The sequence below is a fragment of the Salvelinus namaycush genome, chromosome 19, assembly GCF_016432855.1.
Source record: "Salvelinus namaycush isolate Seneca chromosome 19, SaNama_1.0, whole genome shotgun sequence".
NCBI classification, from domain to species: Eukaryota; Metazoa; Chordata; class Actinopteri; order Salmoniformes; family Salmonidae; genus Salvelinus; species Salvelinus namaycush.
Window position 1 is genome coordinate 31,404,817 of NC_052325.1, and position 25,307 is coordinate 31,430,123.

At 41.8% G+C, this 25,307-nt stretch overlaps 2 protein-coding genes across 8 annotated transcripts in view; one reads left to right on the forward strand and one right to left on the reverse strand.

Moving 5' to 3' along the window:
- Window positions 1–1,524, reverse strand: part of med14 (mediator complex subunit 14) — a 51,130-nt gene extending 49,606 nt beyond the window's left edge. For both annotated transcript variants that reach the window (XM_039014822.1, XM_039014821.1), the window contains exons 1-4: window positions 1,116–1,524; window positions 953–979; window positions 731–836; window positions 301–474 (exon numbers count right to left, since the gene is read on the reverse strand). In XM_039014822.1, coding sequence (XP_038870750.1) covers window positions 301–474; window positions 731–836; window positions 953–979; window positions 1,116–1,288 — 480 coding nt within the window. In that variant the 5' untranslated portion in view covers window positions 1,289–1,524. The remainder of the gene's footprint in view (window positions 1–300; window positions 475–730; window positions 837–952; window positions 980–1,115) is intronic.
- Window positions 1,525–7,124: 5,600 nt separating this feature from the next.
- The window catches only part of LOC120064328 (probable ubiquitin carboxyl-terminal hydrolase FAF-X), an 88,744-nt gene continuing 70,561 nt past the window's right edge, over window positions 7,125–25,307 (forward strand). For 3 of the 6 annotated variants that reach the window (XM_039014824.1, XM_039014825.1, XM_039014826.1), the window contains exons 1-3: window positions 7,127–7,555; window positions 23,225–23,516; window positions 25,133–25,278. In XM_039014824.1, coding sequence (XP_038870752.1) covers window positions 23,412–23,516; window positions 25,133–25,278 — 251 coding nt within the window. In that variant the 5' untranslated portion in view covers window positions 7,127–7,555; window positions 23,225–23,411. Of the gene's footprint in view, window positions 7,556–23,224; window positions 23,517–25,132; window positions 25,279–25,307 lie in introns of all 6 variants that reach the window. The other 3 variants (XM_039014827.1, XM_039014829.1, XM_039014828.1) reach the window with 2 other exon arrangements.

Below are 25,307 nucleotides of genomic sequence, written 5' to 3' on the forward strand. Positions count from 1 at the left end.
CTAAAGATTTCTGTGTTTGTGCACATAATGTACATCGCACACAACTGACAGAGTACATACATGAACAACAGCATTTTTGGCCAAACTAGACAGGCACCGAGGCTACTTCAACCATAGTGGCTTACGAACACAGAGGCATCAGGTGTCTCATTCTATTTGACCACTATTTAACCAGGCAAGTCAACTGAGAACCAGCTTTCAATTAAAATAAGAGGCCAGGTCAAGAGGTCAAAACAATAGACTATGGGGGAAAAAATGAAAATGAACACAGTGGACACAGACTAGTTAGGAGTGTCTTACCCGTATGCAGGTGGGCAGGCGAGGGTATGACCCGGTGGTGAGCACGTCGATTGCGAACGGGATGGCAAAGCTGGGCAGGCGGGCGTGCACCAGGGCGTCCCTTGCCAACGATGCCAGCCTATCAGCCGTGTCCACAAATAGGAAGGCCTGCTGGTCCAGAAAGCTGGATATCATCTGTTACCGTGAAAACAGGAGGTTAGGGGTTAAAGGTCAGGTTAGCTTATGACCGTACTCAGTATTATTTTGAATTATGTGCAAGTAGGCCTAACTCAAAGTTAAACATAAACACTGCATTGATGTCAGTGTGGAAAATTCTGAAAAGTTTTATGTGAAAAGGTTAGAGTTATGTGCATAACTCAAGATAGTATCTGGTCATCTATGCCCACTTTGAGAGTGTTTGGTGTAGAGTACTGTAGTCTAGCATACATACCGCACACTTCTCCACCTTCCCGGCGTTGCTGGCCCATTTCACTAGGGCAAGGAGACGCACAAACAGCTGCCTGGTCCGACTGGAAAACTGGACAATCTCGATTTTTCTGTAAGAAACAGTAGAAAATACAGGCAAAAGAAGATGTCACATACAACAACATTCCCAATTTGACAAGTCAATTTAATCAGTGAGTACACACAGTGAAACAAGAGACACACATACCTTTCCATGTCTGTTTTTCTGGGAAGACTGCAAGAAAGACAGAAACAGTATTGGTAACTTTCAGGTATTACGTAATTTTACAATTTATGAAATCATTATGAAAATGAAGGAATCTCAATTAATAAAGACGCATTGCATTGAACGGGGTCTCGTCATGACTTACAGTTCACCCAATAGGGTGATTTCATGGTAGGTCCTCTGCAGGAGAAACTCAATCAGCAGGCTCAGCCGGACCCCTTGGGTGGCCGGGGGTCCGGGAGGTGGCGGCTGGGTGGCCGAGGTGGTACCCCCGATAGGGACCAGTTGCCCATCTGATCCAATCTGCACCGGAGCCATTTTAAAATAACAAGGCAAGCTCCACGGATGGAGACCGAAAAAATGTAAAACTATCGACTCGCAATTACTTTGAACTGGTACCAATCTTACACGTATTCTACACCATTTCGCGCAAAATAGTTATTTAGTAGGGGCTCGGCGACTTCGCCCCATAAAAAAGTCGCAAATATCCGCGTTTTAATTGCTTATTACAGAAAAGATTCAACGCTGTTCAACCGCCATCTTTGCAGCCTGACGGGAAGTGATCACGGTTTGGTGGAAAGGAAGACCCGGATACGGATTTTAGAGAAACAATGGAAGGAGTCGCCCGTGAGAGTTTACTCTGCTGTTCCAAGATCAGTATTCATTCCCTAGATTTGTCAATTAGTTCAGACCATAAACAATCACTGGCCCCTGATCAGCGCCAGTGTTTTCGTGAGCGATAATTAAGGTATTTTGACTGTTTATACGACTTTTATAATATGCCCTGTCATTTCGTATGGGATACTGTGCATGACATTTTAGTAAGATAGATCATATAACAGATACACCTTATTTGTCCCTGAGGAGAACACACAGACAAAACAAAATACAGGAAAAAACAAAGAGACACACACCAGTATAAATGTTATATATTTGAAGATTGATGTGTATTGTCCCTATAAAATAAATGTAATGAAAAATAAATTAAATAAAAGTTATGCGATGCAATTCATTTCAATTCCTCATGGACCTGAAACTGGCTGGTGATAAAGAAAAGCATGACAAGACATGGATTATGTTGGCAGGGTCAGTGGTAAAGGTATTAGGATGGAATTCTGATTTGAATAACTGCTGAATCCTCAATTCCCAGAGGCAGGAAATAGGAATTACTTTTCCATTCCCTTCCATTTCATTTTCACAGGATGATACATAGCTTTAAGTCAATACGACATGGCTGCAAAATAACATGGCAATCAAAACATTAACACATAATCTAACTGTGAAACAAACAAGATAATCATTAAAAATATATATATATTTCCAAACGCTACATCCACATATTTTTCAACTTTCTGTGTTTTTTGTCATCAGAAACTTTTTCTTATGGGTACCTTCATGTGTGTGTAATATATTACTGTTCTCAGATTCTTTATTAATTGATTTTAGTTGTGAATTAAAATGTGTTTTTTTTGCAAAACGCTATATAAATATTTGGACATTGACCAAGTTATCATTTTAGCTGTCTACCACAGCATATTGGAGTTAAAATTAAATAATGAAAATGAGCTGAAAGTGCAGACTTCCAGGTTTAATTTGAAGATATTTACAGTTGAAGTCAGAAGTTTACATACACCTTAGCCAAATACATTTCAACTCAGTTTCACAATTCCTGACATTTAATCCTAGTAAAAATGCCCTGTCTTTGGTCAGTTAGGATCACCACTTTATTTTAAGAATGTGAAATGTCAGAATAATAGTAGAGAGAATGATTTATTTCAGCTTTTATTTCTTTCATCACATTCCCAGTGGGTCAGAAGTTTACAAACACTCAATTAGTATTTGGTAGCATTGCCTTTAAATTGTTTAACTTGGGTCAATCGTTTCAGGTAGCCTTCCACAAGCTTCCCACAATAAGTTGGGTGAATTTTGGCCTATTCCTCCTGACAGAGCTGGTGTAACTGAGTCAGGTTTGTAGGCCTCCTTGCTCAGAACACACACTTTTTCAGTTCTGCCCACAAGTCTTCTATAGGATTGAGGTCAAGGCTTTGTGATGGCTACTCCAATACCTTGACTTTGTTGTCCTTAAGCCATTTTGACACAACTTTGGAAGTATGTTTGGGGTCATCGTCCATTTGGAAGACCCATTTGCGACCAAGCTTTAACTTCCTGACTGATGTCTTGAGATGTTTCTTCAATATATCCACATAATTTTCCTTCCTAATGATGCCATCGATTTTGTGAAGTGCACCAGTCCCTCCTGCAGCAAAGCACCCCCACAACATGATGCTGCCACCCACGTGCTTCACGGTTGGGATGGTGTTCTTCGGCTTGCAAGCCTCCCCCTTTTTCCTCCAAACATAACAATGGTCATTATGGCCAAAGAGTTCTATTTTTGTTTCATCAGACCAGAGAACATTTCTCCAAAAAGTACAATCTTTGACCCCATGTGCAGTTGCAAACCGTAGTCTGACTTTTTTATGGCAGTGTTGGAGTGGTGTTTATGGTGTTTATACTTGCGTACTATTGTTTGTACAGATGAACATGGTACCTTCAGGCGTTTGGAAATTGCTCCCAAGGATGAACCAGACTTGTGGAGGTCTACAATAGTTTTTTCTGAGGTCTTGGCTGATTTCTTTTGATTTTACCATGATGTCAAGCAAAGAGGCACTGAGTTTGAAGGTAGGCGTTGAAATACATCCACAGGTACACCTCCAATTGACTCAAATGATGTCAATTCGCCTATCAGAAGTTTCTAAAGCCATGACATTATTTTCTGGAATTTTCCAAGCTATTTAAAGGCACAGTCAACTTAGTGTATGTACATTTCTGACCCACTGGAATTGTGATACAATGAATTATAAGTGAAATAATCTGTCTGTAAACAATTGTTGGAAAAATTACTTGTGTCATGCACAAAGTAGATGTCCTAACCGAATTGCCAAAACTATAGTTTGTTAACAAGAAATTTGTGGAGTGGTTGAAAAACAAGTTTTAATGACTCCAACCTAAGTGTATGTAAACTTCCGACTTCAACTGTACATCCAAATCGGGTGAACAGTGTAGGAATTACAGCACGTTTTATATGTGGTCCCCCCCCTTTTAAGGGACCAAAAGTAATGGGACAATTGGCTGGTCAGTTGTTCCATGACCAAGTGTGAATTATTCCCTCATTAGTTAATTTACAAGTAAGCAGATACAAGGTCTAGAGTTGATTTCAAGTGTGGCTTTTGCATTTGGAATCTGTTGCTGTAAACACTCAACATGAAGTCCGAAGAGCTGTCACTGCCAGTGAAACAAGCCATCATTAGGCTGAAAAATATAAACAAACCCATCAGAGAGCTAGCAAAAAAATTGGATGTGGCCAAATCAACTATTTGGTACCTTCTTAAAAAGAAAGAGCACACTGGTAAAAATGGACATAGTGTTTTGGAAATAAACTCTTCAAATAACTGTCAAAGTCTCTTATTGCATTACATGGCTGCCTTGTCTGGAAAAGTGACAAAGCTCTGGGGAGAACAGAGAAAGCAGATAATGGTCAGATTATGGATTTACCAGATTGCTTCACCTACTTGTAGATTTCAAGAACAACTGTGCCCTGGCTGAAATTTCAAACCACTGACAGGACAGAGGACAGGCATGAGGGTTGATGCACAAAAGAGGAGATAAAGGGAAAGTGCTGGAACACACACAAACAATTATCCACACACATGCACCCACAAACAGGCACACACACACACACACACACACACACACACACACACACACACACACAGCTGTAGAGGGAAAATGTGTGTGCAGGGGTTAATCCCGCTCTAGCCGCTGGACTGTGGCTGTCTAGTGAGTCAGCAGTTGAGCGCTTTCTCTAGCTGTTGTCTCCCAACAGTAGTTCATAGTTCATTCATTCATACTGTGCAGGTCTCTGATCCTAACCAAAGGTAATTGTACACTGGACTTCAAGTCTTTGAGTATTTCCTTTTATCTTCTTCTACAATGAACAAAAACATAAACGCAACATGTAAAGTGTTGGTCCCATCTTTCATGAGCTGAAATAAAAGATCACAGAAATGTTCCATACGCACAAAAAGCTTATTTCTCTCAAATATTGTGCACAAATTTGTTTACATCCCTGTTAGTGAGCATTTCTCCTTTGCATAGATAATCCATCCACCTGACAAGTGTTGCATATCAAGAAGTTGGTGCTGGGGACAATAAAAGGCCACTGTAAAATGTACACCATAGCTGTTGCCAGATAACTTAATGTTAATTTATCTATCATAAGCCGCCTCCAATGTCGTTTTAGAGAATTTTGCAGGACGTCCAACCGGCCTCACAACCGCAGAGTATGTGTATGGCGTTGTGTGGGCGAGCGGTTTGCTGATGTCAACGTTGTGAACAGAGTGCCCCATAGCGGTGGTGGGGTTATGGTATGGGCTGGCATAAGCTACGGAAAACAAACATAATTGCATTTTATCAATGACAATTTGAATGCACAGAGATACCGTGACTAGATCCTGAGGCTCATTGTCGTGCCATTCATCTGCCGCCATCACCTCATGTTTCATGGAAGGCCCCATGTCACAAGGATCTGTACACGATTTCTGGAAGCAACATTTTTTCCAGTTCTTTCATGCCTGCATACTTACCAGACATGTCACCCATTGAGCTTGTTTGGGATGCTCTGGATTGACGTGTACGACAGAGTGTTCAAGTTCCCTCCAATATCCAGCAACCTTCTTGAAGAGGAGTGGGACAACATTCCACAGGACACAATCAACAGCCTGATCAATTCTATGTGAAGGAGATGTGTCACGCTGCATGAGGCAAATGGTAGTCACACCAGACACTGACTGGTTTTAAGATCTACGCCCTAGGTACTGTATCTATGACCAACAGATGCATATCTGTTTTCCCATTAATGTGAAATTCATAGATTAGGGCCTAATTTATTCATTTCAATTGACTGATTTCATTATATGAACTGTAACCTAGGGATCTTCAGCAATTTAGAGGGGCTCAATACATCAAGCAAATGAGGTGAACACTATCTAAACATTTGCCTTTTTCACACAGACACACACACAGAGTGAGAGACAAAGTTTAGTAACCTGACCCCTCCTCATCTGTCTATGAGCTGATGTACCAGCATCCTCCTCACATTCTACAGATACGTGTTGGAGGGGCTAGCCCTCTTGTTGCCAGATGATTCCAGGGGCAGCGGGACCACTTGGCCCTTCCCAAGAGTGGTTGCCATAAGATAACAACCTACCTTTATGACTGTTTATACTGAACTGCACTGAGGTTGGAATGCAATCATGGTTACATTAAGACACTGTGGAGCTGGAACGAGATATGAGTAAGAAAATGTACCTCAATGCAGGGGTGGGATATGCCACTGGACTCCAAATTTTACCTTTATCCACCTTGCTCTACCGAGAAGATTGAAATACTGCTAGTTTTCCCAGAAAACTGCCCTTTTCGTCCTCACGCTAACGAGCAGTAGCCACAGCAGCAATTATGGAATGGCACGTCGCGTTGAACAACAAAGGAGCTGATTGGCTGACACTGCCATTACTAACGGTGTCTTAATGTAACCATGATTGCGTTCCGACCTCAGTGCACAGTATAAAAAATCGTAAAGGTAGGTTTGGTATCTTCTGGCACCCACTCTTGGGAAGGGCCAAGGGGACCCGCTGCACCTGGAAGGGGACACCTTTTGGGGGCCTTGTTCAAATTAAAAATGATTGCTTCATTGAAGAATGCATTGATTTCACTAATCATGTCAGATCAGTAATCACCCACATGAAAGAATAAAGGAAGGGATGTATTTCAATGTGTCCTATTGGTATTTGAACAGAGCCTTAGTTTTTACTCCTTGGGCCAATTGAAATGTGTCTTATTAGCCCAATAATAAACTATTTATGATAGGTCATATTCATCTATAAATATTTATCTCTGACCAATTTATATGTTTTCAATGTCCGCTGATTTTTGTTGTTGAATATCTGACCAACAGACTCAACAACAGATCCATGACAGTAGGAGGCGATATATAGGCCTACAAACATCCTTTTTGGTTCAACAAGCGTTGAAATCGGGGTTTAAATAAAATCCTGGATAAGCGAATCCAATATCGGGGTTAGAGTCAACCATCTACATTGTATGGATTTTTGACCATTCAGCACGGGTTCCATTTGCAAAGTGATGCTACACAGAAGAGCTAGTAGTTGGCTCGCTAACTAATGTTGACGGTTGGAGTTCGAAAGGCGTTTGGCATCTGTTTTCACCAGCGACGTTGTTCAGGGCTGTGCTTCCGCCATGTTGAAGCGGTTCTCTGCTAGCAGCAAGCTGTGACTGACTGGCTAGGACCGAACTGACTAGACAGAGTCGGGGGGGCTGCTACCGCGCTGGTGACGCAGGAAAAACACCCAAGATATGACCAAAAAAAACCAAGGAACCAGGTTATTCTAACAGACAGTTGAGCTTAATATGAAATAGCAGTATATAGGACACATTTATGTCATAAACAACGACACAATCGTCAAGGCTGGAGTAGTTCGTGAATAGAGAAGTCCTATCAAATTCCTGGTAAGTTTTTAGCTGCTAGTTTGCTAGCTAACTTAGCTTGTGCTCTTAACATTGTCAACTGGTGTAGTGTGGGTATGGCAGCTGACTTGGTAACATTAGCTAGCTATTTCTTTTGTTTGACATTTTATTGGCCTGAAATACATTGATACACGTCTTTAATCATTGAAGAATTCAACTTGGATTGTAAACGTGCTAAGTTAGTTGGTTCTGGCAGAAGGTAGCTAACGTTGGCTAGCTAGTTAGCCAAGTTTACTGACTCACTCACTGTCAGAGCAGGGAAAACGGGTCTTCAATGTGGAGTTAACTATTTTGATCGCTAAACAACTAGCTAACGTTGTTGAAAGCCGGGTCGATATCAGACAATGTTCGTTTGCTTGCTTGCTTGCTAGTTAGTTGACGTTTAAGTTATCTAGGTAATGGCAGGCGGTTCCCCACCCTGAACCCTAAGTAATGTCTGAGTTTTAATATGGTTTCAATCGTGAAATGTCGCACAGTGACATAAACTAACTAGTCAACGTTGGCTAGGTGAGCTAACGTTAACTAGTACCACATACAATTATTTCTCTATGGACGTGGTTGCGCGGCCTACTCCAAAACAACTACAGTAGCTAACGTTAGCTACATAACTACAGTTAGCTCAGCTAGCTAGCTCACGTTATCGAGTTAGCTAACTAGCCCCTTCTCTGCTGAATGCAAATGTTTCTTAACAAGCAATTCGTAATGTGTCTGTAAATCTAGCCAGATATCTAGCAACCTATCCGTACCCAAATGAACTTGCATCAACGGTTAGTTAACGCTAGTTGGTCAGGCCAAAGGCCCGGAAAACTGCGATTGGAAACTAGGCCTTCAAGGGGCAGTTCGCACTGCGATATCAGGCTTTCTATAAGTCATATTAGCCGTATAGGAGTGCTGTTAGCTTCCTAATTTAGCTAGCTAGCTGTTTTTACCAAAGTTTTCGATTTGCGATGTTTAAAGATATGCCATTCTGACTTCAGAATAACATATTTATTTCCTTTATGAATCAACTCAGATCAGAGCCAACCTAACGTTAGCTAGATACGTTGACATGTTGATCTTGTTCGAAGTATTTTATGTATCTAGATAGCTAGATAGCAAGATGAAGCAGCATAATCATGGACGTGTAGGGTCAATTGTGATATTTATTTGTATAACTTGTAAACGAGTGCGTCAACAAGCTTATCAATTACTGGTCAACGTCCTTAAAGTTATAGTTATACTACCTATTCAGTGATTGTTTTTGTAGCTAGTGATCTTACCATAATGATGGAAGACATACATAGCTAATCAGCTAGCTAACTAGATCAGTAGCATTTATTTATTTATTTGTTACCTCCAATGTCATCATGGACATAGCTGATATCGGAGTCTGATTTAGGAGTAGACTGTCAGTTTGGCTATTACTGTTTTGTGGCCCATGTCATCCGTGATATAGCTGTAGTTAAAGGCCCATTTCATAACATAACATGGCATAGCCAGCCAATGATGTTTAGAGTGCTAGCTAGCCCGACAGGCCGCAACAGCATTTCTGTGTTATTAGCCTTCCAGTGAGAGACTGAAAGATGTTGAACAGAGGATGACCACCGTGTCTAACAATGCCATTCAGTATGGATTCATTTTCAATACATAGTTACTGATTGAAATGAATGGTAATCCAACTGTAGCCTACATAATGTTTTGAGCTGGGCTTTCTAGGCTAGGAAATATATTTTAATAGAAGCAGTTTAATGGCATGTTTCTGACGTCAGTGGCCACCTGCAGAAAGAACAGGAAATGTCTCAGTTTCAGTATCCTCAAAATGTCCTTACTGGCTGGGCTGACAGCTGTGTGCTGCTGGCTCTCATTTGTGCCACTGCTTGCTGTTTGCTATACATAAGTTGCAACTTGTCACTCCTATCTTGAAGGGATAGTGCAAGATCTTGGCAACTTAGCCCTTTTTCTACTTAGTCAGATGAACTCATCATGGATACTATTTTTATGTCTCTGCGTGCAGATTGAAGGAAGTTGTAGGTAGTTTTGCAACCCGTTGCTATCTAGTGTTGGTGTGATGACTAAGTCTACAGCAACCTCTTGTGTCTAGTGCCAATTTTAGAATTTATCCTACCATTTCTACTGATCTGCATGCCAGTTATGATTTTCATATGTGCAGTACAACTAATTGTCTATTGAATGTCTAATTGCCCAGAAACGGGAGAATTCCATAGCTTGTTAAACAGAGGAGCTTTCTATTAGCATCGCAGAGCTCCACTATAGGCCTACCTACATCAGATTTGTATTTATTTAACTAGGCAAGTCAGTTCAGAACAGATTTTTATTTACAATGACGGCCAAACCCGGACGATTCTGGGCCAATTGTGCGCCGCCCTATGGGACTCCCAATCACGGCCGGATGTGATACAGCCTTGATTTGAACCAGGGACTGTAGTGACGCCTCTTGCACTGAGATGCAGTGTCTTAGACTGCTCGGGAGCCCAGATGAGCAAAGCCGCACCAAGGCTCTGTCCAAGGTGTTGAATCCAGCGTGGTCTTCACTCCTTTTAAAACGCATTTATAGATCTTTGTATTGTACTTAGGGATTTTTGCCATTGTTTGGTTGAATTTGTTTGGCATGCATCCTTGGTGATTGTAAGTAATTCCTTTGATGTTATGCCTCTTAATGCATTATGTATATTTGCCTGAAATATGCTGTTGTGGTTAGCTGTGTTAATGCAATGGTCATTTTGATATCTGCATTTTGAAGTCGTCCTTATTGTGACTTGATGGCCTGAATTTAGTGGCTTTAATATGTTTAGTGTTTTGATTTATGGACAATATTCCTTTGCGTTTTCATCAAGATAGAATCATAATTTCGTTGTGATGTGACACTTCCTTGCCGTTTTCAATTGCATTTATCAGACGTTTCAATTGTTTTTCTATGGAAATTTTGTTACAACACTTGGAAATGTTAGTTATAACTCTTTGTTAATAATGTGTATAAATTGCACCTCATTACTTGCATTTTTGTCGAACCGTTCCATTAAAACAGGCTACAGAATTAAAAGGGCTGAATAATAAATGTGATTTAAATATAAAATGTTATTGCAGAATACAAGGTTCAGTTTGTAAAAAGACTGAGATGACTGTTAGGCCTACCAACAGCCCTAAACATAACTGAATGTAATAAAAAATGACTTATTTCTGTATGATCAAGTCCATATCTGCTGCTGAGAATCGTAGTCTACTTAGTCTCCTGTCTCCCCAGTCTCTTATTCCAAATCCTCTGCAACACACACACGTTCACATTACTACTTACTGAAATTTACTGCCATGAACATCACAAGGTTATATCATTTTGTATTGAAAATCTCATCTTACCGATTTTTTGATTTTTTTTGATTCTTGTCTCTGCTTCCCATTGCCGAGACACATATCTGCGCCATATTTGGAGACTTTTAGCTGTACACAGGCTTCCGAGTGGTATGTTGCCAGCCGGCTGCGTGAGGGGATCGACTTAATGTGTGAAAGATATGTTCACATAGATATATGGATCCAAATACTGAAAGCATTACACATGCAACCTTCTGCAGACTGTCATCTTTCACTGGCAGGCTCTCCCAACAGTGGATAATGGAGGCCCCCTGATTTCTCTGTCTTCATGTTCATTGCGCAGCGCTGTGAATTTTGATGACCAAAGGGAGGTTGCCTTGAGCTAGAACAGCTGCATTTCAGAGTCCTCGGTCCCTATCCAGTGACACACAGACAGACCCAAGTTGCTCTCCTCAAAGTTCTCTGGCTTCATCAAAATAGATGTTGCTTGAAAATCGGACAGAGAACTCGGACTTCAGCACCCCCTTGTACAGCATCCCCATGTACTGACAGTGTGTCGCGTTGACAGCCCTTTGAGTTGCTTGAAGTAGCGGAACTTTCCACTTTGAATATCCCGCAAGTAGACTTCTAGCTTGGCAGGGAATGCCTTATGTGCATGGAACAGATCCAGCACTGTCTGGCCTGCACCCTGCAGGCACAGGTTGAGCTCATTGAGGTGACCTGTTATGTCAGTGAGAAACATCCAGTTTTACAAGCCAATCCTCATCCTCAAGCTCTGGGTAGTTTTGGCCCTTTTTGTAGCCAGAAAGGCTTCAAATGTATCCAAACACTCCACGAACCGTTCCAGAACCTTCCCTCCACTTAACCACCTGACACTGCAGTGGAGAGGCAAGTCTTTGTGGATTTGTTCAAGAGCTTCCAGCAGTGACTGACACTGTGACATATGAGCGAGCAACAAGGGAATTCACAATTTTAATTACAGTAGCCATTACAGTACCTAAATCGGAATTTGAATTCTTGGAACACAGTTTCTCTTGTTGAATGATAGTGAAATTTAACCACGGGGTGGCCAATCATATCTTCAATCAGCTTTACGAATCCTGTTTCCCCACCATAGTGGGGGCACGGTTAGTTGTAATAGTGAATATGTTGTTAATTTCGAAACCTCTCCTCAAAATGATCCGTGAAGGCTTTTTTGCTACACCTTCCCCTTTAGTGTTACCATGTATCTGTTTTAGACAAAGCAGCTACTTGCGTACCTGCTCTGTCACAGTATCTTGCAACTACTGCCAGATGTGTAATGTCATTCACATCCACACTCATTAAGAGCCACGCTGAACACAGGTGCATCTTTTAACTCTACAGTTTGCAACTCCTTTACCCTTTCAGCTATTTTGGGAACATGCCTTTCAACAGTTCTGGCAGACACATGCATGTCTTATCTTTGAGAAGATTGTGTCTGTTAGGCAATCCATCAAATAAAGCCTATGAACTACCGAGGAAAGCCTTGATATATTCCCCATCAATAAATGGTTTTCCATGTTTAGCAATGCACTGTGCAATTTTTTTATGAAAAAACCCCACAGTGCCTTGCTTTTCATACCTGGACACGGCCCTCTTGATTCCTTCTGCCTGGTCCGCATGTCTCGTTTCAAAATGCAATGTGCACTTGATGTCTGACAAATAGCAGTTTTACAACAGAGCGCAAACAGCCTGGCCCTAAAGTAAAAGGAATCATAGGCAATAAATGAGTGGACGTTTGCCTTATTTTTCTTTGCTGATGACATTTTGTGCCCTTAACTTTTTTTTAAATAACTTAAGGTTTGCTATCTGTTAGCTATGCGAAAACTAGTCTCATCTTCAGTGCCGCCTATATAATTTAAATATTTGTATTATTTTGGGGGGGTGGGATGACTTGCCAAGCATTGGCGTGCCACGGCAAATACCCTCGCGTGCCAAGGCTGGCTCGCGTGCCTTAGGTTGCCGACCCCTGGTCTACAGGAACCGCTAGCATGCTAGTTGTTCCCATGACTGGAAGTCAACATGAACTATTCCCATAGACTTCCAGTCATTGCGCTAACCCTGGTTAGCAATTGCTTTAACACTAGTTGGCAACTTCGAACTGTAAAAACACATTGTATCCATGAGTTAATCTGACTCTGGGTAAATCGAAAAAAGGGACCTAAATGCCAAAATCTCACACGGTCCCTTTCAAAGGGTGTCTTGGCAGACCCCTGGTGTACAAAAAAGTTACATATTTTTTTGGGGGGATGTTGACAATGACTTAGCAGGGGTGGCCTTTTATGAAGGAAATATCATGTTAGAATACATGATCAAACCCTCATGTTCCAATACTTGTGTGGATTGGATTTCCAGTCATATTGTCTATCTTTGCCAGGCAGGACTGGTGTTGTCCCTGTGTTCAGGAGGATGCAACATACTGGACTTTGCAGATAGAAATGCCATGAATAGATAATCAGACATGATTCAGTATTTGACATGTCAAAGAAAGGCATGTCTGTCTATTCTAATCAATATATTTATATTTGAGTTGTGCCAGACTGAGCACTAGCCAGTGCCCAGGCTTCCAGCTGGGCGTAGAGGACCGAGAGAGTAAACAATACTCATCATTATGGCTCATGGCCTTATGTGTCCTCTGGAGCTGCGGCTGGCCTTTGTTGGCTTATACAGGGTCAGTGTGTGTGTGGTGTGTGGTTATAAACCAGATTGTACGGTCCTGCTGGAGGGAGAATAAAAGTTATGGAGATAACTTTGTCATAGACATTCTATGAAGTTGAAGCTATGTCTTTCTGTAGGCTGGTTATTGAAATTATATTTGTCTGCAGTTTGGCTTAATTTTCGAGGAAGTTTCTTTTGATTTGTGAAGTGGTTGAGCAGGTCTCCCAAAGACAGAGAAAAAAGGCGTATCTCGTCCAGACGTTCTGTGCTGGTCTGGAACAGAATCGTAAAGGGGTCATTTCAGCAGAAATCGTTTCTGTAGTTAGAAACATAAGATTAGCATTCCTGAAATATGGAATATAATTTGATCTCTGAGAAATTAAGTGAATTGATTACACCTAAATTGGCCATTTTTATATTCACAGGGTTCATATAACCTTCAGTAAATATATAGCACCAAACATCTGATTTCGACCATAATTGTGAAGAACCCAATAAAATGGTAAAAAGCCAACATCACCCCACGCCAATCCCACCCCAATAACCAGTATACAGTATCAACTCTCTATGTCTGACAAGTAGTATAGAGCTGCTGCTTGGAGTATTGCTTCTTCAACCTTTAACACATTCCCTTTGAATCTGGTGATGGTTTTTGTCCTCTGTTCAGAGAAATTTTCCATTGAAGTTGCTTGTAATCTTTACCATAATGTAGTCAAAGTACCAAGTTTTGCCCACTAGATGCCACTTTTCCTGCTACTGCCACCACACCCTTTTATTCATTTTAATGGTGTCTTGTGTTTTATTACATCAATCCCAAAAAAGGCCCAAACACACACTGTATAGTGTTTAGCAATGGTGTTTGGTTGAATGGAAAATGTCACTAACCACAGTACGTATAGAGACGTTTTCTAATCATTTTATTGAAAAACACATTGTATTTTATAAGGGTTGTCACATTTTTTTGTCACTAGTCCATTTCTCCATCAAAGTTTTGGGCTTGTAGGAAAATACTTTCACCATATGGATAGCCATCAGAGCTGCCATTTCTTTGGGACTATTCAATGAGATTTGGGTTGACGCATTAGGTTGCTAAGAGAAATACAAACTGAATTGCTTCCATGGAGGACTGGCTTGACCACACAATATATTTTCATCATGAGCAAAAGCTGTTGGTTTTCTACACAAAGTTGCAAAGAAAATTATGTGATCCATTGAATAAACACAAGACCAGCAAAATGTATAAAAGGGTGTGGTGGCAGTAGCAGGGACAGCGGCATCTGTGGGCAAAACTTGGTATTTTCAGACCAATTTATGGTAAAAATTGCAAGTGACTTCAATGGCTAATTTCTTTGAACAAGGGACAAAAATCATAATTGAAAATAAGAATGTGTTCTTAACTGACTTGCCTAGTTAAATAAAGGTAAAATAAAATAAAAATACTTCTTGATCTTGACATCTAGCCACTTAGATCTATGAAGTTAGCAAACCAAATGCATAGCTGGGTCCCTGAGCTGGAGAGAAATACCCCGGTATATGGTATATATCGCCCTAGCCTAACTCACTGTAGCCTACATATCAATACATACACAAAAACTATCTAGGTCAAATAGGGGAGAGGTGTTGTGCAGTTAGATGTTGGCTTTCAGTTTTTTTAAACCAGGTTTGCTGTTCATTTGAGCAATATGAGATGGAACAGAGTTCCATGCAATAATGGCTCTATATAATGCTGTATACTTTCTTGAATTTGTTCTGGATTTGGAGACTGTGGAAAAGACCCCTGGTGGCATGTCTGGTGGGGTAAGAGTGTGTGTGTCAGAACTGTGTGGAAATTGACTATGCAAACATTTTTGGATTTTCAACACAATGTTTCTTATAAAAAGAACCAATGCAGTCAGTCAATCCTATACATTTTAAATGACCAATTCTATTTAAACAAAATAATGTTTCAGGAATGCCATTCTTATAGTTCCTGTAATTAGAAATATCTGAGATGGTGGGTGTAAATCCTCTTACTTGTGCTTTTTGAGGTGGAATGACTTGAAGAGTGAGCGCAAAAGGGATGAAAGACCTCTGGCTTCCTGGCCAACCAATCCCATGGTTACTTAAGAAAATCCTTTCCTCTCTTGTCTGAAATTCAGAAAGACATGTTGTCTTTGCTGTATGGTGCCCAGAGTTCAAATACTACAACACCATGTGCACCACCAGCACTTTAGGCCTACATGTCTAGAATAAGACCAACTAGAAATGATGTATGACTCATTTCCAGCATATGTGGTTTGTAGAATAATTGTTTTCCTCTGGTCAGGGTTTATGGCAGTAGGAAAAGCAGGCAGCGAGTTCAGTATGTCACACATTTCCATTACATACAGTGCATTCAGAAAGTATTCATACCCCTTGACCTTTCCCTCCTTGTTACGTTGCAGGCTTATTCTAAAATTGACTAAATAAATAAAGTCCTCATCAATCTACACACAATACCCCATAATGACAAAGTGAAAACAGGTTTTTAGAAAATGTTGCAAATATATTACAAATAAACAGATACCTTGTTTATATAAGTATTCAGACCCTTTGCTATGAGACTCGAAATTGAGCTCAGGTGTATCCTGTTTCTGTTGATCATCCTTGAGATGTTTCTACAACTTGATTGGAGTCCACCTGTGGTAAATTCAATTGATTGGACATGATTTGGAAAGGCACACACTTTTCTATATAAGGTCCCACAGTTGACAGTGCATGCCAGAGTAAAAACCAAGCCATGAGGTCAAAGGAATTGTCCGTAGAGCTCCGAGACAGGATCGTGTTGAGGCACATATCTGGGGAAGGGTACCAAAACATTTCTGCAGCATTGCCAGGAACACAGTGGCCTCCATCGTTCTTAAATGGAGGAAGTTTGGAACCACCAAGACTCTTCCTAGAGCTGGCTGCCTGGCCAAATGCAGGGGGAGGGGCATGGTGTGTGTGTGCAAACAGAGAGGAAGAGGCGAAGCGAGAGGTTTCAGGGAGGTGACCAAGAACCTGATGGTCACTCTGACCGAGCGCCAGAGTTCATCTGTGGAGATGGGGGAACCTTCCAGAAGGACAACCATCTCTGCAGCACTCTACCAATCAGGCCTTTATGGTAGAGTGGCCAGACGGAAGCCACTCCTCAGTAGATGCCACATGACAGCCCGCTTGGAGTTTGGCAAAAGGCACCGATAGGATTCTCAGACAATGAGAAACGAGATTCTCTGGTCTGAAACCAAGATTGAACTCTTTGGCCTGCATGCCAAATTCCACATCTGGAGGAAACCTGGCACCATCCCTACGGTGGAGCATGGTGGTGGTAGCATCATGCTGTGGGAATGTTTTTCAGCGGTAGGGACTGGGAGACTAGTCAGGATCGAGGGAAAGATGAACGGAGCAAAGTACAGAGATCCTTGATGAAAACCTTCTCCACAGTGCTCAGGGCCTCAGACGTGAGCGAAGGTTCACCATCCAACAGGACAACGACCCTAAGCAAACAGCCAAGACAATGCAGGAGTGGCTTCGGGAGCAGTGGCTTCTCTGGATGTCCTTGAGTGACCCAGCCAGGGCCCGGACTTGAACCCGATCGAACATCTCTGGAGAGACCAAAAAATAGCTGTGCAGCGACGCTCCCCATCCATCCTGACAGAGCTTGAGTTGATCTGCAGAGAAGAATGGGAGAAGCTCCCCAAATACAGATGTGCCAAGCTTGTAGGGTCATACCCAAGATGACTAGAGGCTGTAATCGCTGCCAAAGATGCTTCATCAAAGTACTGAGTAAAAGGTCTGAAATAATGTGTTATTTAAGTTTTGCAGTTTCGTTTTGCAGTTTCGTATTGTGTGTTAATTGTTACGTTACTGCCTTATTCTATACACAATGTGGAAAAAGTAAAGGGTTCTGAATACTTTCCAAATGCACTGTATGAACTTCAGTCTTCTCCCAATATAATCTAGGCCTAAATGTTTTTATATGATATCAGCATCAGGCTTTTATTTTATTTCCACTGAACAAAAATATGTTTCATGAGCTGATGTAAAAGATCCCAGAAATGTTCAATATGCGCAAAAACCTTATTTCTCTTGAATGTTGTGCACATTTGTTTGCATAACTGTTAGTGAGCAGTTCTCCTTTGCCAAGATAATCCATCCACCTGACAGGTGTGGCATATCAAGAAGCTGATTAAACAGCACGATCATTACACAGGTGCACCTTGTGCTGGGGACAATAAATGCCCATTGTAAAATGTGCAGTTTTGTCATACAACACACACAATGCCACAGGTGTCTCAAGTTGAGGGAATGTGAAATTGGCATGCTGACTGCAGGAATGTCCATCAGAGCTGTTGCCAGAGAATGTAATGTTCATTTCTCTACCATAAGCCCCCTTGTTTTATAGAATTTCGAAGTACGTGCAACCAGCCTCACAACTGCAGATCACGTGTATGGTGTCGTGTGGGCGAGCGGTTTGCTGATGTCAAAGTTGTGAACAGAATGCCCCATGGTGGTGTTCTGGTATGGGCAGGCATAAGCTACAGACAACAAACACAATTGCATTTTATCAATGGCAATTTGAATGCACAGCGATACCGTGATGAGATCCTGGCCCATTGTCATGTCATTCATCCACCACCTTCAACGTATGTTTCAGCATTATAATGCTTGTCTCAAGGTTCTGTACACAATTCTTGGAAGCTGAAAATCTCCCAGTTCCATGGCCTGCATACTCACCAGACATGTCACCCATTGAGCATTTGAGGATGCTCTGGATTGTCGTATTCCAGTTCCCGCCAATATCCAGTAACTTCGCACAGCTGTTGAAGAGGAGTGGGACAACATTCCACTGGCCACAATCAACAGCCTGATCAACACTATGCGAAGATGTCACACTGTGAGGCAAATGGTCACACCAGATACTGACTGGTTTTCTGATCCACGCCCCTACTTTTTAAAAAGTTATCTGTGACCAACAGATGCATATCTGTATTTTCCATAGATTAAGGCCCCTATGAATTTCAATTGACTGATTTCTTATATATGAACTGTAACTCAGTAAAAAAAAAAAATTGTTGCTTTTATTTTTGTTCAGTATTTTTGAGTGCTTAGGCTATTCCTTTGTTTTACTTCTGATCTCAATCGAATGAATATTAAACTGAGGATTGGATTTTCTTTTCTGAACAATGGCTTTTGTTTGAATTTTGTTGTTGCTCAATCTAAAACATTAGGAGAGGACTGTCTGGATGGCCAATGCTGTGGGATTGTGGAGGAGAATACTGAGTGTGGTAGTCTTGTAGGAATCGCATCCATCCCAGATTTCCATCCTTAACCCTTTGGCTGCGTTTAGACAGGCAGACCAATTCTGATATTCTTTCCACCTAATTCGTATTGATCAATCAGATCTTTTCACATCAGATATTTTTCAGAGCTGATCTGATTGGTCAAAATACCAATTTAGTGAAAAAAATATAAGATCAGAATTGGGCTACCTGTTTAAATAAGTCTTGCACGCTAAGCACACATTGTAAGAGTTTCCATCGTGTGGCTTTTGGTCACTAAGTGGTTTATTCCTTGTTCAATGATTATTCCAAGTGGAGTGTAGGGCGACTATATTGAATGAATGTTTTTGTGCGATATTCCAGATGCCTGTATCGCAAGAATCGTTTTTATGAGCATTTATGTCCGCTTGCTCTCATGTTGTCTTTTTGGTCTCGTCTCCTATGCTCCTAGTGTGCTGTCTGCACATTCCCATTTACACCAGAGATCTGTATATAAGAGCAAGATGCTCATGTCTCCACCGTAACAATGGGAGTCATTGTTCCAAAGGTGGGAAAAGGCAGGCGAGAAGTTTAGGTCCAAAATAAGCAAATAGAAACGTATTGGGCTTTTTTTGGCGAGCGTGAAACCTCTCGCTTCGCCTCTTCCTCTCTGTTTGCACACACACACACCATGCCCCTGCCACTCACACAACAAAGATGAGAGATCACTTCTTCTTCTCTGAAAAGTGTTCAACTCGCTATTTGCATTTGAGGTTTGGTCCAAAAGAATCGGTCATACTGTGCATTTAGAAAGTATTCAGACCCCTTTAACTTTCCCACATCTTGTTACGTTACAGCCTAATTTTAGACTGGATAAAATAATTTGTTCCACTCATCAATCTACACACAATACCCAATAATGACAAAGCAAAAACAGGTTTTTAGAAATGTTTGCAAGTTAATTAAAAATAAACTGAACATTTACATAAATATTCAGACCCTTCACTCAGTACTTTGTTGAAGCACCTTTGGCAGCAATTACAGCCTTGAGTCTAATTGGGTATGACGCTCAAGCTTGGCATACCTGTATTTGTGGAATTTCTCCCATTGTTCTCTGCAGATCCTCTCAAGCTCTGTCAGGTTGGATGGGGAGTGTCGCTACACAGCCATTTTCAGGTCTCCAGAGATGTTAGATTGGGTTCAAGTCCGGGTTCTGGCTGGGCCACTCAAGGACATTGAGACTTGTACCGAAGCCACTCCTGCAATGTCTTGGCTCTGTGCTTTGGGTCATTGTCCTGTTGGAAGGTGAACCTTCACCCCAGTCTGTGGTCCTGAGCACTCTGGAGCAGGTTTTCATCAAGGATCTCTGTACTTTGTCCGTTCATCTTTCCCTCGATCCTGACCCAGTCCCTGCCGCTGAAAAACAACCCCACAGCATGATGCTGCTACCACCATGCTTCACTGTATGGACGGTGCCTGGTTTCCTCCAGACGTGGCGTTTGGTATGCAGGCCAAATGGTCTGAGAGACCTCATGGTCTGAGAGACCTTTCAGGTGCCTTTTGGCAAACTCCAAGCATGCTGTCGTAACTTACTGAGGAGTGGCTTCCGTCTGGCCACTCTACCATAAAGGCCTGATTGGTGGAGTGGTGCAGAGATGGTTGTCCTTCTGGAAGCTTCTCCCATCTCCACAGAGGAGCTCTGTCAGTAACCATCCTCCCTGACCAAGGCCTTTCAAACCGATTGCTCAGTTTGGCCGGGGGCCAGCTCTAGGAAGAGTCTTGGTGGTCCAAACTTCTTCCATTTAAGAATGATGGAGGCCACTGTGTTCTTGGAGAGCTATAATGCTGCTGAATTATTTTGGTACCCTTCCCCAGATCGGTGCCTCGACACAATCCTGTCTCGGAGCTCTACGGACACATTCATTTCGACCTCATGTCTTGATTTTTGCTCTGAAAAATCTCAAGGTTGATCAACAGAAACAGGATTCACCTGAGCTCAATTTCGAATCTCATTGCAAAAGGTCTGAATAGTTCTATAAATAAGGTATTTAAATTTGCAAAAATTCAAAAAACCTGTTTTTGCTTTCTGATTATGGGATATTGTGTGTAGATTGAGGAAAAAATATAATTTTATAAATTTTAGAATAAGGCTGCAACATAACAAAATGTGGTAAAATGGAAGGGGCCTGGATACTTTCCGAATGCACTGTGGACACCGAAACACACAGAGACATTATTTTACTGTAGTAGGGGAGAAGTTATCTTTTCTAATGATACCCTTTTTATGTTTCAACTGCACAAATTATGCGCAGAGCAGACACTGCTAAAATGTGAATATCAATGAACAATGATTCTGGAAAATGAATGTTCAGTTTGTTGCATCACGTTCTGCTTGGATTATTTTAGCCATAGACTGTTATACTAGCTGTCTAGTCTGTTTTATAAATGTGCAATAAGCATGAAACATTTATATAAGGATTTGGCAACTCGTTCTCATTCTGGGAAATATACACTGAATATACCAAACATTAGGAACTTAATGTTCTTAATGTTTTGTGCACTCAAAGGTAGGCCACTTGATTTCAACATTTGAACAAAGTGGACAGGGTCATAGGTGACAAAACAGCACTATGGAACACAGGCAATTCCATCTTGCTAATGATCCACTTGACTATTAATAGTTTTTCTTGCTGGCATGTCGGTTATGCTGCGTGCATGATGGTCGTTATACTGTCTGAATGAGCCCATTTATATAACACTAGGGCTGTTCTGGAATTTTGAGTAATGATTCATTGTCATGCAAATGTTATAAAAAATAAATACATGTTTTACTTGAAATGCATCTTTGAAAATTGGATGTGACATACAGTACCTAATGAATACAACCAGCTTTGGTGACGGACGACCCTGTTGAAAAATGAATGGTTTTGACCTGGAACTTTTGACCAAAGTGTTATTCTGCATGTAAAATGATTACCAACTTTACCCACTTCATGTGTTAATTATTATTATTATTTTTTTTTAAATGCTGTTACTTAAATATGAAGTTGAATCCCCTTTCTCCTGAAATGAATGACAGTATGACGATTATGTTTTTTGTTTTGTTTGTTCACGGTTGTTATCCATAGTCGTCGGTTACAAGATTTATACGATAATTGTGCCATCCCTAGGTAACACTCCACTCCACTGTAGTCATATAGCTAGACTTGAACCACAACTGTTTGTCTTGTTCTCTTGCTTGTTTGTGTAAAATAGCCTACAACTTTGCTTGCGAACAAAATGGGGGACTAAAATGTGCACTTTTAGATTTCCTTATACAATAGTAGTGGCATTTCCACTACTAGCCTTAATTGGATCCATGCGGTACGAGCAGTCAGAGGTCTTCTAGGCTTCTTCCTCTCCAGAGTCAGGCCAATGGTGTCAATGTCATGCTGTTTTAACCGGAGATGCTGCTGCCTGCTCTCCGACTTCACTACAGCCCTTGAAACATGCTAGTTGGCAACCTCACTGATGAACAGAGAGATTATTTCCATCTGTTGAGGATTGTTATCTTTCCCACTGTCTTATCACTCTCCGTTGCTAGCAATATCATTGTAGGATATTATCTACATTTTATTTTAACCTCTGACAAACATTTGATTCCACTGCCCGGCTAGCTATGTCTGGGTGTTACACTAGACAAGACCAGGCCAGAATGCTAGAAAAGTAGAATTTGCAAAGATGTCTAGTGGTGCTAACAAGTACTGGATTGGCAGCTAGGTCATATTATGCTTCGCTAATGGTGATACTGACAACCTGGCCAATCCATGCCAAGATCTCAGCTTATCTGATTGGAAATGATACACCCAGACTCAGAAGCAGCCATAGAGGGTGCATGCTTAACATGTTTCTCTGTACCGTTCCTCCTTATCACGTCAACGCTCTAACGCTTATCTCTTACTTCCGCACATTGTCTCTACAACAAAGCTTCTAAACTGCAAAAATGGAACACAATCAAGCAAATGTCGGGGGAAAATACAAAAGATTGTTCCCTTCCAATCTGATAGGTCCCAGAGAATCGTTAAGAATTGAAACCTGCTCGTCTTCACATTTCTAATTCGGTGTATGTTTATTGTTTTGCTTACCAAAAATTTGATCAGGCTCACCTGACAAAGTTGGTCACTGAGACCCCCAAACAAGCTAGTTGTGGTTCGATTTGACAACGCATAATGGCCTTAAAAAAAGAAAAAAGGAAACCATGTATATAACACACAAACGGACCATAAACGGAGAAGTGATCCCATTGATTGAATTGACCCGCATGAAATCTCTCCTATCGTGTTTGTACGTTTTTGTGAGTGATCCCACCATGCAGTATTTTGTCTACAGACAACAAAACCCATACACCTTATAACCCTCTTCTCTCCAGGTTATGCAATGGTCTCAGCGGCCCGTCCAGATCTCCAGGTGGTTCTGTCCCTCTCTCTCGTGCCACGGCCGCTGCTCTCCTCCCTCTGCTCTGCCTCTGAGGTTGCTGAGGCGCCTCCTGTGATTTCCCTCCTGGCCAGTGCTCCCTAAAAGAGGCCAAGATTGCCAAGATCTGCCCCGTAGCGAGCATGACGGCCACCACTCGTGGCTCTCCTGTTGGGGGCAACGACAACCAGGCAGGCCAGGCACCCGACGCTCAGAGTCAGAGCCAGCCCCCGCTGCCACAGAACCAGGTCAGAAGCCTCTCTGTTCTTTTTGATTTCTGTCCTTCACCTCAACATCCTGTTTTTGCCTTGTCCTCTCTTCTACCTCTACTCTGCCCCATCCTCTCACTTCTCTATCCTCTCACTTCTTCATGTCTCAACATCCTCTTCTATCTCTCGCCCTTTACTCTCCCCTCTTCACCTCTCCTCTCTGCCGTTCGTTGCCCCCATCCTCTCCTCCTGCTCCTCTTTGTGCTAAAGCACATAGTATGACATGAATGTCCTCCTCGTGCCCTGTGGGGCATAAAGCTGTCCTGATTCATTTAACGGTAACTATAAATCAAACCTGTTTTGGCCTCTGAAACCATAACACAAGTTGTGTGTTTGATGGATGCTATATTGGTGTATTGTTTAGACTTGAGTGTTGTTCTGTTACAAATACTGCACCAGTGGCCCACATTGTTACAGCAGCAGCACCGAGACGCATCTAATTGAATTAAACTGCAGGGGGGTGACAGTCAGTGCTCACACCTAGGCACACAGAGGGAGATAGAAAGAAGGCAGGGAGACTTGGAAGGAGGAGGTAGGAATCAATGAACACAAGCCCCAGAGTAATAGATAAAGACAGAGAGAGTGTGTGTGTGTGGGCTAGGGATGAGTAGCGCCCAGACGTGAGAGGCAAGCTGGCTATGTAGGTCAACCAAGCAGAAAGAGCCTTCTCCACACACCCCCACATTTCCCAAGTTCTCAGCTCCGCTACCCGCATCAGACACACACACTTGCTGCTACCACTGCTGCTCATACATACGAACAGTCATTAACATATGTCAGACACACAGTTCTTGAAGACATGATGGGAATAAAGAATAATTTATCTGTGGACTTTCACAGCCTTACAATTAAAGAGACATACTGCATTTCTCCTTAACACCTGCATATGCCACATTAATATATTACACACACACACACTGACATGGTGTCAAGTATTTTCCATGCCTCCCCTAGTGTGTGTGCAATGTGCATTTTGTGCACGCTTGTGTATAATGTTGATTGTACCTCATGGTTTGTCTAATTGGCTTTAGCTTAGGCTACATTAGGAAAACAAAACATATGGGTATGTTTCGGGGAGAAGGAGTTCTATAGCTGATCATTCCTATACTACAGTGCTACTGTTTGTAAAAATCCCATATTTGTTGTAGATTGTTGGAGTACAGTCACGGGTTTTGAGACCTGGCTGCAACAGGGGCCTCAGATAAGATCTTATCTATCACAGCAGTGCCTCCTTATGAAATTGTCTCTCAGCTCTTTATGGGCTGGACCTTAACTTCAGTGACGCGTGCAGATTGCAAGTTATTCTTTTTTTTACGCAAATCTCCCAATGTCATCAATGCATGATTTTGAGTGAAAGTCTGAGTGACTGGTGCAGATCCCAAGTTAGGACCGAATGATGTGAGCTTGTGTTGAAGAGTGAATGTTGGTGGGAACTGGGAATAGACTGGTTCTGTCCAGATGACTGTCACTAGGCTCTCTAGCTCTCCTGTTATATATTATGAGTCAGTGTTTCCCCTAGTTTTGAGGCGGGTTATTGCGAAATTGGGATTTGGGGAATTTCTGCCCTATATTCTGTTTTTGATGGTGTGTTTCAGACGTCGTCCCCTAACTCCACCAATGAGAACTCTCCAGTGAGCCCCCCGGATGAGCAGGGTCAGGGGGACGCCCCCCCCCAGCTGGAGGAGGAGGAGCCGGCCTTCCCTCACACAGACCTGGCCAAGCTGGATGACATGATCAACAGGTACAAACACACTCCTACACCCATGACCA